A 13,664-nucleotide genomic window follows, 5' to 3' on the forward strand; every position below is an offset into this window, starting at 1 on the left:
TTTTTCTGACGTCATCGCTTGTCACGATGATCGTCAGTGGTCTTCAGTGATTTCCTTAAAGATGTGTAATGCATACTTATTCAGGAATAAAGTACAACCATATTATAACTCCTTTTACCACGTTGCATGTCAAATAATGTCCGTCTGAAATTTTAATTTATGAAGCGACGCGTTTCATCGCTGACGCGAATTTTCCGTTTTTTCCGAACGAATTGAAAAAAACGACTTTAAAATAGTAGAAATTCAAAAATATTGTCGGTCGACACAACAACCGGCGATACTCGTTTACTTTTAAGTTAATGGCCCATCGACCCATGAGCTATCCATAATATCATCGACATTCGACGGAAAAGTTGTATTACAATTTTTCGTCGCGGCGGTAGTTTCGTACTACTGTACTACCATTGCTGCGTCGTATATAATTGATATAATATTATCATGTTTTAGTGAGATGATTATAATAATAATAATGAATATTGTCTTTCGACAGCCGTTGAGTTGTTATCCAGGAACGCTGTAGCATCACGTGGCTGGACCACCTTTGTCAGCGTGGCGCCACGTTATTTTTAACCTTTTTTTTATTATAATATAATATATAGCATGGACCTTGATGATTTTTTTCTAATTTGTTTTCGTATCATCATTATTGTCCCGCATATAGTATGTCATTGCTCGCGTCTATTGATCGCGCAACCTTTTCCATTGAAACAAACCAAACACGTCCTTAACATTACTTTGAATATAATATGCGTTTTGTACCCACTTGAACCCTGTTCACACACACGCAGCCATGCGAAATAAAGTTCGTTGATTCTAAAAAATAACAATACGTGTCTATTAGGTAGGTATGTCTCAAAACGATGCAGTTCGTTGGAAATGTATACATTATATTTTTATAATATGCAGACGTCATAGCAATAATATAATAACTAATAAGCGATATCCTTGAAAGTCTACTAATATTTTTTTCAAATGCGAAGATGTTTCGATATATATATAATTAAATCACTGTATAAATGCATTATAGTTTATAAAGTACGCAATACGACGACAATCACCAAAAGCTCATTTTCGATGTTATTACATTATTTTCTATAATTCTATGTGTAAGTACATAGGTAATATTAATGATTAATATGATACTTTGAAATGCTTTAGTGATTTACACTTACTTAATATTGTATGCACCACGAATCATTAGTTATCATCTGAAAACATATATTATATACATATTGTATATCACAGTTTGATTCAAAATTGAGACAATATTGAAAAATTTTACAGCGTGCATTTGTGATTAATACTTTACATTTTTTACGATAAATTTTTCCAACTGGTAATTAGTATACTGGTATATAGCTGATGGATTTTTAAGGAAACACAAAGTCCGATGCGATTGGAGTCTCTGTATGTCACATGTATCAGATAAGGTGCACCTGATGTAAGCATGTATTAGTATATTACACGTAAACACGCATATTTCTCACGTGCAGTCCCGTCAGTTGTATTTCTCCCCCCCCCCTCAAAATGTAAATGGATCATCTAATAAAATTTTGAACAATAAGCTTAAGAAATAAGTAAAAGAAAATAATAACATGAAAAAAACTGAGTGAAGTGTATAGTAAAAGATATAATATATCTTTTACTATACACTTCACTTCAGATAATATTATTATCTAATGTATCATCATGTAACATTTTTTAAATGTTAAAAATGTCATATGTATGTAATGTTGCAAATGAACATTCATGCAATGTTCAATTATTGTTGTATTGAAATAATCTTGTTAACGCATAAACCCGCAACTACGGCGTGCAAGTTATTGTAATATTATTATAAATTACACTGTAAAATTGTTATATCACTAGTCACTAATCGTGTCGCAGTGTCGTAGATAATTCTATTCTTTCGTTTTCCACAACAATTGAATACCTAACGCTAATTATTTATTACGTTATATTATGTTGCACAGGTTATAATATTGTTTTTCTGCCGTCCGCTGAGAAAGAATCGAAAATAAATCAGAAATGGATTCCGAATCGTTCAGAGTATGCGGGAAGACCGTTATCGACTACATCGCAGACTACGTGGACAACATTCGAGACAGGTATAAAAAAAAAAAAATATTATTTTCGTGTCGCAATTACCGTAATATTATAATATTTAGGAACCTATTAGAATACGTAAATTGACGCAAGGTATTAAATATACTTATATCAGTAGGTATTTGGTCAATTTATAGGTATTTGTCTAGTGAATCGACAGGAATAACGTATTTACCTATATATAAAATATTATTTTAAAACTTAATGTCTATACTCTGAGATTATATATAATTTCAAAAGACACGCAAATTGTAATGCATGATATATAGTATATGCATACCTACTACCTGGTATAATAACAATAGTGTTGCACAAAATGTTTTTTTATTTAAATTTAAAAAAATACACCCGTTTCAGGCCCGTTCTGTCCTCCGTCAAACCAGGTTATCTCTACGAATTGGTGCCGCCCGAGGCTCCAGTCAAAGGTGAAGATTGGAAGACGGTGTTGGACGACGTGGAGAACATAATCATGCCCGGCATTACACATTGGAACTCGCCGCAGTTTCATGCGTTTTTCCCAACCGGAAACTCTTATCCGGCCATCGTCGGTGACATGCTGTGCAACGCCATCGGATCCATAGGATTTTCTTGGGTACGGAAGAATATACATAATATTGAAAACGCGTCGCTTTGAAGGCGGGAGAAGGCGTCTCGACGGTATTTGAAAGATAGTGGACGTCAATTTTACTTAGGGAAACTATAATACGGCTGCAACGCACGATTCTGGAAATTTTAGAAATCCTGTACCTACATTTTAGTGACAATTTATAGATGCGAAATATATACGATTCCAAAATTAAATTTTTTTTTTTCACGGATCCGGATAGTCTTAAATGCAACGTAGCCATACCGAAAAACATGTATTTACAAATATATTGTTGTTACGTACATATATCACTTTATGCAATAGACAAAAGGAAGTGAGTATTTGCCTTTTTTAATACAAAAATTTCGGAAAAACATGATTTAAGCTACAAACATCAAACATGATTACATTTCGCGTGTTATTGGACTTATGCTTTTTGGTATTTGATATCCTGATTCCTGACCGAGACTTATGGTTTATTTCATTAAGATTTGGGATATATTTTGAAATTATATCAGATTTTGAAGGAAATTTGAAAAGTTTAAATCGTATACCTACTAAATATTTTTTTTTTCGTAAGTAGCATTATCAACTATCAAAATTTCATTCATTTAATTTTTCCAAAAATAAAACATACAATTTAAATTATATCACAGTCACCTACACGCTATTATTTCAGAAGGATAATAAATTATAATAAAAAATACACCAGTCACTATAATACATATAGGTACTTGACACTGGTTTTATTGACTTTTAGTTACTTTTAAATTATAATGTAATACATAATTTTCATAAATTATTGTTTAAAATGACGAGAGCCAAAATAAATATAATGGCAATGTTGCATAAAAAGTCAAGCGGAATCATATATTTTATATAGGTACATGCAATTTACGGAATCGTATTTGTACATAAATAGTTATTATTATTTGAATCTCTACCGTAAATGAACGATTACGAAGAGTTGAACAAATTGCTCTAACATTGACCTACCTAAAGATTGTAGGGCATTTGATTTTTTTTTAAATTATATTTTAATCTAAGTATACCGGTTATTTAATGTTTCAAGGTTTGTTACAGTTCGAAATAATCATCGAATACTTATAAGTCATATAATAATAATATAATAGGTACATTGGTAATTTAAATTATATATTTATACAGTGTCCCGTGAGAATTCAATAATTTAATATTCTATTAATAGCCAGCTTTAATTAACAAGTCTTCGCGGAACACTCTAGTATGACCATAGACGTATAATATAATATATTATAATATTATACGTCTATGAGTATGACTGTATGTATATTTCTTTTTCATTTAAAATGTTCACTATTTTACACAATTTTATCGTAAAATTTGTTTGATACCAAAACAGAGACAAAACGTATACGTTCTTTACGATAAATTATTTGTCAGGAATGTGTTCTTGAATTTTAATGTATCATTAATAATAGAATTGCTTAAAAAATAGTGAACGCTGTTTCAGCCTTTAGTTTTCCGTTAAAAATGCCAAAAGCTCAAGTAGACTAAATTGTTTATAGTCACAGAAAAAAAAAAATCAAAAGAAGTCTCAAACTTGGTCTCAGAACGCCTTAGGCTACAATATAAATCATTGGCGTGATTTTATTAAATTTCAGCAGGTGCAAAACTATTGTGCAAGGCTATAATGAATTTGTGATAACAAAATTATTATATAAGTTATAACGTTATTTTATGATTCGTTCAGTTATGTTAACTTTTATAAAAAAAAAATTCGACGAATCAATGAAATAGTACCTATTGTGTTTTATTAGGTATAAAGTTCAGCTTCTGCAGGTGCAAAAGTATATCTTGGAACTGGATATATAATACCAGGGGGTGCAAGTGCACCATCGTGCCTCAGATACAAATTATTACTTTTTGCCTACATATCACTCTTATATTATTATAATATATATTTCTCTGTAGACTGTAGTTTTTGTACAATTTTAATCTGTAGGCCATTTATCTGTGGCAAACGTGCTTTGGATATAATTATAAAAGTTATAACAGTGGGTATACTACACATAGGTATTTTGACAATAATGAACTATTGTATAACACACAATCGTATTTATCTTTATGAAATATTAATATTATTTTATTTTTTGTTTAAACATAATATTATTTGTACAGTATAATCAAAACTCATCGATTGAGTATTAAAGTCAAGAGAAACTGATGAAAGTAATAACTTTCTTGTGTCACTATTAAGTGATCACATTTTTATTACATTTTTATCGTTTCTATATTAATTCGGTAGGTTGTCAAGTTAGTGTACATAAATTACATTTTGTTTTAAATTTTCAAAAAGATAATAAACAATGACTGTTTGAAAAAACCTAAACGGGTATGACGTTACAAAAATTACTTTTTGTTTTGCGATATTAACCAAAGTTTGAATTGCAGTTGAAATTATGAAACGGGTGTAATTAATTTGAAAGTTTCAAAAGTTAGAACGTCACTTTTGAACTCTCTGACAGAGCTCAAAGCTATGTGCTAGTGCTGTATCTCTGCTCCAGTATAATATAGTATTTGTTTCCGATCTCTGAATCCTATGATAGAAAATGAAAATATAGTCATCTAAAAATGTACGATTGTTCCACAGATAACGAGTCCAGCGTGTACTGAACTCGAAGTGCAAGTTATGAATTGGTTTGGGAAAATCTTGGACTTGCCGAAAGAGTTCTTGAACGAGTCCGAAGGGCCCGGTGGTGGCGTACTTCAGGTATTTATAAAAAAAAACTAATTACCTACCTATACTTCTGACTGTCTATCGTATCTGTTTTCGGCCAACGAAAATAACGTGATCTCGGCCACACAATAATAATATTAATAAAAATAATAATATATTCTTTTGATTCACGCAGGGCAGCGCCAGCGAAGCTACGTTCGTGTGCCTGTTGGCAGCCAAAGACCGCACGACGAAGCGGATCAAAGCACTCGACCCAAGCATGACCGACGGTGAGATCAAGGCGAAACTGGTGGCTTACACTTCCGGTAAGTTTTTACGGGAAACACCACCTGTTAGAAAACTCGATCGATAATATTAAAGTACGCGTGTAGGACGATCGATGGAGGTTTTATCGATGCTATTAGTTGTTAGACTCGACACTGATATTGAAAACGATGCCCATATTTTTGGATTATATTTAGACATTTCATCAATGACGTTTAGTACATCAATTTTTAATAAAAGTGTATATACTTAACAAAATACAAGGCCGTAGCCAGCAAATATTTTTTTGGGATGGAGGGGAGGTTAGTATAAGTATGTTTATTCATTATTGATTAAAATAAAATAATTTATAATACCATTTTAAATATATTTTTAAAAATAATTTCAGGGACGGGGGGTTCTGAACCTTAAATCCACCCCTGGTTACGGCTTTGGTTATATATGAGCCAGCGGAATCATAATATATTTTTTTAAAGTTCGGTGGAGTCGATAGCTGGCGGAATCGATACACGACCGATCGATTACGATTATTTGTTTTTTTTTTATAAAACCCACCGTGCCTATATAAATATAGATCAGTCCAATTCGAGTGTGGAGAAAGCCGGTCTCCTAGGATCGATGCCAATGCGGATGCTTAAGGCGGACAAGAGCGGTCGGATGACCGGACCCATACTGGCCGAAGCCATGGCCGAAGACATCGCCCGAGGGTTGATACCATGTTACGTGGTCGCCACGTTGGGCACCACTGGCACTTGCGCGTTCGACTGTCTGGAGGAACTTGGCCCCATCTGCAACGAAAACGACATTTGGCTGCACGTCGACGCTGCTTACGCAGGTACACGAGCTGTTGTCACCTAAACCTACGGACTAGTGTTGTGCTATATCATATAATAATATTATATGTGTTTTACACAAAAGGTATAGATACGAGTAGGTAATATTAAAAATGCGTAAAAAAAAAATGAGTTATAGTTTAATATTTCATTATATAGTATAATATTTCATTTAGCAGGTGCGTACAAAATACGGAAATTTGAAAACACAATTTAATATGATATATTAATATGATTAGAATGAGCTTTAAAATGTCTATATAATTCATCAATTTCAGATGGGAAAAACTATTAAAATAGATTTTTTTCATCATATAAATTATTATTTTAGTCCGCAATATTACTTTTTTGTCTTACATTTTTAACCTACGAATTTATTTAGAATAAAAATAAATTATCAATCAATCAATCAATAAAACCGATGCATTCCGGATTAACTGTATGTTCGTATACTAGCAATGTACGGGATCGCGAGACTATTGTAATATATCATATTATTATGTAAATGCAAATTTCAATATTGTATCGTTACCCGCATTAAGATCTTTATTGTTACCTTACTCGTGCTACTATACATACGATTTACCTAGAATGCCAGATTAGCAGACGTAATTTTTGTATATAGACACTGGTGGAATGATTACGTCTACATTAGTGACATTACGATATTTAAATCTATTATATTATAATAAATATTTTTCTACACATGTAATACAGCAATTTATATTAGTATTCTAGTGCCTAATATTATACATGTCAGTACGGTACATAATGTTATACGATATTATAATTTACAATATACATAGTAGCTTAGGCCGTACAGTATATCCGTAGTAAAACACAACAGAGTACTGAGTGGTATTGTATGCATACATACGGAAGTACAGAGAAATCAAATACGAAATGTTGCTTAGCTAGAAACTTTATCAAAATGAACTTTTATTTTGCGATTTTCCATATTATGATTCTTTTCCTATATAAACATAATTTATTTTATATTATGTAATATGCCTAAATCTGCCTCTTCTTGGCATCCCTTCGATTTTTCCTTCAATTATTATAGTAATGTTGTTAACCACTTGTATTATTTCGTATGAGATGTCCCATCCACTTATTTCTCCTCTCTACGATTGTCGCCCATAAAGACATTTTTTTCTTCTATCCTCTAATTGTGTCACTCGTTCTGCCCACGAAATTTTTAATACCCTTTGCCAGCACCACGTTTCAACAGCTTTTATTTTCCATCTGTCCGCTTTCATTATTGTCCACGATTCTGTTCCGTATAATACACACTCTACACAAGTGTTTTTCTAACGTTTATATTAATTATTGCAATTGTGTGGTTAGTAGTTGATTATTACCTAGTTATTTTTAAGAAACACTTGCTCATCGTTAGCTTGTGCTAGTCTACAACTATAATGATTAACGTTTGGGGCACTTTTCCTGTCCCTAGTGACCTTGATTCCGAAGCATGTATGACTATTTGCATTTTATAATTTTATATAGTCCGTGATTATATCGGCGACTAATTGCTGTCTGAAAAAATAAACTAAACGTAAATAATATTATCTATCTATATTACGATGCTTATTGTTTATGCAATATAACTGAAACTATGTGCAGCTGAATCCACTCTTTAAAACTTTTGTGGGTGACAATATTGTATCGATGAATTGTTACGTATTATTTCATATCGTTCGGAAAACTAAATTTTTTTCAACTGTTATTATTATTATTATTATGTATTTATTAATTACTATAATTTCTGGACCTTTATCATCGTCAATAGGTGCTGCTTTCGTGTTGCCGGAATACAGATATCTGATGGCGGGAGTGCAATTCGCGGACTCGTTCGACGTCAACTTGCACAAGTGGCTCTTGGTGAACTTTGACTGTTCGGCCTTGTGGGTGAAAAACGCCACTTATTTAGTGGATGCGTTCAACGTGGACCGGGTGTACTTGAAGCACAGCTACCAGAGCCAGGACCCCCAAGTACCGGATTACAGAGTAAGGACTATAGTGTTGCATATTAATGGAAAAAATTAATTATATTTATATCGTGTACATTAAAACATTAAGATGTGTTGATAGGTAATGCAAATTTATTATGAGTCGCCGTTAAAATTGAAAATAAATAATTATTACTATTTGTTGAGTCGTTGCATTAATATGAATGAAATAATCAAACGCTAATCAGCATAATTACAGTTTATGGATTGATTATAACGTGTTTATTGTAGAAACAGCATAAGTAAACTGTATGTGGTGCGAGGCACACACGTCGCGTATGGCAGGACAATCCCCCACCGTATATATAATATATTATAAACATTATGTAATACGTAACACGATTGATAAATCATATTATTGCGAAAGGGATCTTCTTCCATATGTAAATAAAAATAAATATAATAATATGTTCTATGATCGATGGTCAATGGATAACGGTATGAACATTTTTTTCGTAACTCTAAATTGTATACCTACAACACTAGCATAACTATGATAATAATATTATGCATAATATTGTATACAATATATTATAAATAATAATATTTGATAGTTCTATATGTAAGATATCTTCAATGAAAACTAATAAAAACCTATTGATCATTTGTTTTAACCGTTGTAACAATTATTTTTTCTTAAAATGTTATTACTAGATAACAGCGCATATTTTTAATTAACTTTATTGGTTTTTTTTTTTTTTTTAATTAAATCATGTTAATATTAGGTATCGTATTGCATTCTTGTGTATTCAGCGTTATAAAATTAAATCTTTATAAAAAATGGGAGTATATTTTTTTTACAATTTTAATTTTTGAATACAATTATATAACATATATATATATTATTTTCAATAAAAAAAAACTCATGCAGTATAATATAGGGAGAAATAATAAATCGTAATTTATCTTTTTTTTCATTGTCTTCTTGGTTATTTGTTTTAATTGTGTTATTTATATAATATACTCTGTCAAATTACTGTCATATATCATCGAAAATATTTCGATGTTACAGCATTGGCAAATACCGTTGGGCCGGAGATTCAGATCGTTGAAAATGTGGTTCGTGTTGAGGCTGTATGGCGTGGAGGGTCTACAGGCACATATCAAAAAGCAGGTTCACTTGGCGGACTTGTTCGGGAAGCTCGTCAACCAGGATCCGAGGTTTGAAGTCATCACGGTCACCATGGGATTGGTTTGCTTCCGATTGAAGGTACATGAATACTGTTAATATGACACATTATATAAATATCGATTGAATAAATTCATTTTTGTTCTCAAGCTGGATGGGTTTCTCAACATATTTTATTTCTCAATTGGCACTCGCTAGTATCTACGATTATTAATTTTCAAATCCAATTGATATAACATATACCTATAATTATTAGATGTGTTGAATAAATCGCGTAAATATTCTGGATTTCGGTAATTTATTTCCAGTGTTTTACAATTAAGTATTTTTTACAATGTTCACCCAGAAACCACCCTCTGAAAAGTCGATGCTTAAAGCTTTTTTACTGCTCCAAAAAGTGACAACACACGCTAAAAAAAATAACATCTTTGTAAAACGTCATTCGCCGTTCCATTCGGAATCCAAAATGTCACTGCAGTTAAAACGCGCCTTTACATCGAATACCTACGCGTAGGTCATTAACTTAGTTTTTGTTATTACCTGTTGCAGGGCAACAACGACTGGACGAAAAGCCTTTACGAGCGACTGATGGCTAGCGGACAAATCTATCTGGTAACGACCACCGTCAGGTCGAAGTTGGTCATACGGTTCGTGGTCTGCAGCCGACTGACGGAAGAGGTCGACGTGCAGTTCGCGTGGGACGAGATACGCGGACAGGCCGACCGTGTGGACAGCGAACGCGACGTGGCGCCTGCGAGCATTTGCAACGGCCTTCCAGGAGCATGGCCAAAGGACAAGGTGGACTGCGAAGAACTCACCGCTGCCACCCCCATCGTCGTCAAGTCCCTGACCCAAGGATGAGCTACCTATACGATATATATAAAGACATATAGTTATCGTCTTCATAATACATAATATACCCTCATTAGGTGTCGTTATTATTAAGGATTAGGACGCACGAGTGATTTTGAAATATGTACATTATTATTAGTATTATTATTATCATTAATGTTATTTGTTATTATAATTAATCCGTGTGTGCAATCGTATAGTGCTAAAATAAGAAACCGAAAAACCATCACGCTCCGACCAAAAGTGCAATACATTTAGAATAAATTTTCGATACCTAAATACGCAACAGATATTTATTCGTATTATTCCGCGTGTATTGTGCTAACTGTTAATAATAATATATAGTTTATAATATTATCCTCGAAATCGTTAACGTCATTTCGATTCATTCTTTGTATTAGTTACTATATTTACGTAAAAATAATAATATTTAGGCAATTGTTTTGTTCTGAATTCATTTGCTATTATTCCGTATTCGATGGGTGTAGGAAGCGTTACTCAAAAGTTAAAATTAATAATATCTCTATAAATATCAAAAGTACCTATTTAAGAAGCATACATACGTGTCATACATGATACAATGATACACCACTATTGGGTATAATATCCCGAAAAACTTACACAATGCTATACGATTTCCGAGCCCTTCTTGATGGAATTGTATGGGTACTTAATACTTATACTATTATAATATTATACCTAACTACGCAGGCAATTTACTTATCCGATCGTTTTCACGCGCGACGGTTTGGTTTTTTTGTTTTCTTACCTAGGTACAAATTTCCTTTTAAATTTTTAGATGTTTATTGATATGATTAATATAATGGTCTATGTCCTGCTATGTCCTATGTCAATTAAAACACGTCCATGCTCTACAGGATTATACATAGTATTCTCATTATATACAATAATATTATAGTTGGTAAAGTTTACGTATTAATGTTTGTAGAAATCGAATTATTACAAATTTTATATACTTGTTTTATCATAATAAGTATTATAGTTTATTGTAGTGGTTTACGTTGTTTATGCGTATAGGTACCTACGTCTTTGTTTTAATTTCTTTGATTATTAATATTAATACATATAATATTATGATATACATTACAAAACATTAATAATAAGTGATTTAATATAATATTATACTTATCGGTAAATCGAAATCATGTAATATTTTAAACAATATAAATACACATTTATACACATTAATGTATTATCACTGTATTCTTTTGGTTAAGTGTAAGTAATGAAAATCGTAAAATCTTGATTTTCTAAGAATTTATAACTTACTCCGTACTTCGACTATACCTATAATAATATAATATGGCATACCTACTTACAGTGACCGAGTTTAAGGGGGGGGGGCAACGTGGCGGTCACCCTCCCCCTTGGGATTTTTTAACGATATAATTACGGTCAAGTCTTCATTATACTTTATATAGATATTCCTATTCGCCCACCCCCTTAAGATCCACCCCAACGTACCTAGAACTGATTTTGGTTCTACATCTAACATATTATGCGCACAAAATATATTAATGTAATAGATATGAATACTTTTTAAGCGATATTACTAAGTACCTATAAATAGGTTCAAGGTAGTAATATATATTAACACATCCTAGAAATCCTAGTTTTTATTTGTTTATATTGTATTTGTTTACTTTTGTCTATCCTTTCGTATCTTATCGATTAATGTATCATCCAATAATTTTTTTACTTATAAGTATCGTGTCGTCACGGTTGAATTTCAACAAGGTAAAAACGATTAATGTTATTTAGGTGCCTACAAATACTGAATTGTGGCAAAAATAGATTTGCATTAGTTATACGTACCCTATTACAATATTACGAATCCTGAATAAAACACCAGAATAAAAAAAGAAATATTTTTCAATATTATAATATCATATTTTAATTGTAAGGTAAAAAGTCCATGATCAACTTAATTAAAAAAAAAATCCGTTTTATCTGCTGCTATATTTTAGCTTCTAGCACCCATGTGGACGGTTAGACAATATATTGTCATTCAACAATTATTATTATTTGTATTCACTACTTTGACAGTGATAATATGAATTTTAATTTTTAACTACTTTGACTGTAATAATATGACTTTTAATTTTTAACTTTTTAACTTGTTCAGTGCATCACTATCGGTAAATAAAGATTAGAAAATTCTGATTTGAAAATTATAACTCAGTTTTAGGTACAGTATACAGTGTAGAACACCGAGTCGAGTTTAACACTTAAAAAAAATAACAAACACAAATTATTTAAGTGATTTTGAAACAACTATAATATTTGAGTCATGAGTGTGTGTGTGTGTGTGTGTAATTATGAGTGTTTGCAGTGTGGGAGGAATATATGTAATTCGTAGAAATGTCTAAAAATGTTTCAATGAAATGTATGCATAATTGATAGTAATGTTTTGTTTTTTGGAATGGTATTTTAAAATAATAACACTTTTTTTTTAATTGCCGAGTGGATGAATATTAATAGTGAACTTTTGTTTCACGCCAAAAAACGCCAACACATTAATATATTTTGTATTCAAATAAAAAAAATATATAACAATGGCTTTAATATTATGTGTGTGCGTTGTGCAGAATATAAATATATTTTGTAAATATGAACATCAAAATACTAGTTTCAAATACACAATGTTTATATCGACGAGAATGAAAGTTTTCATTTACTGTGACGAAACTTCATTTGTTTATTATATGTATATTTATATACAATATAGATATATGTAAATCGTTCTATGGACCGATTTTACTATTGTTTTGTTAGGATAGGATTCCATCCCTCATAATTGTTATCTTAGTCTTTCAGGCATAAAACGCAGTGAAATTATACTCCACGATACCAAAACAAAAGGCTTTAGACTGATGTTACAGCGTTTTGATCTGCTGTATATACAATTCAAAGGGAGAAACACTTTATGTGTTGATTTTGTGGAATTCCATTTTTCGTTTTAAAACGAATATAAAAATTAATCAAACTTTAAAATAATATAAAACATAAGAAAAAAAAATCCAAGTCTTTATGTCTTTAAATAAAATGCAAGTAATAATAAAAATCGTAAAACTTCAAGAATGTAATATTTTAGAATAATAAATTCAACTGGGGCCTTCCAAATAAAAGGCCCAGGCTCTAATAA

General features: G+C 31.5%; 1 protein-coding gene across 1 annotated transcript; it reads left to right on the plus strand.

Moving 5' to 3' along the window:
* The first annotated feature begins 1,897 nt into the window (after positions 1-1,897).
* LOC100160466 (aromatic-L-amino-acid decarboxylase) lies at positions 1,898-11,703 on the plus strand. The gene is made up of 8 exons (XM_001950108.5): positions 1,898-2,108; positions 2,464-2,698; positions 5,325-5,444; positions 5,587-5,716; positions 6,250-6,510; positions 8,298-8,515; positions 9,530-9,727; positions 10,196-11,703. Exons 1-8 carry the CDS (start codon positions 2,029-2,031, stop codon positions 10,505-10,507), a joined length of 1,554 nt encoding a protein of 517 aa, XP_001950143.1. The 5' UTR covers positions 1,898-2,028; the 3' UTR covers positions 10,508-11,703.
* Positions 11,704-13,664: the final 1,961 nt, after the last annotated feature.

This window comes from Acyrthosiphon pisum, chromosome A1, assembly GCF_005508785.2.
Source record: "Acyrthosiphon pisum isolate AL4f chromosome A1, pea_aphid_22Mar2018_4r6ur, whole genome shotgun sequence".
Lineage (NCBI taxonomy): Eukaryota > Metazoa > Arthropoda > Insecta > Hemiptera > Aphididae > Acyrthosiphon > Acyrthosiphon pisum.

Bases quoted from the DNA above. Each gene is read 5' to 3' on its own strand.
- LOC100160466 (XM_001950108.5), top strand. From the start codon at position 2,029: ATGGATTCCGAATCGTTCAGAGTATGCGGGAAGACCGTTATCGACTAC. The intron at 5,717-6,249 runs GTAAGTTTTTAC...ATATAAATATAG, and splicing joins ACTGGTGGCTTACACTTCCG to ATCAGTCCAATTCGAGTGTG. The intron at 9,728-10,195 runs GTACATGAATAC...TACCTGTTGCAG, and splicing joins TGGTTTGCTTCCGATTGAAG to GGCAACAACGACTGGACGAA.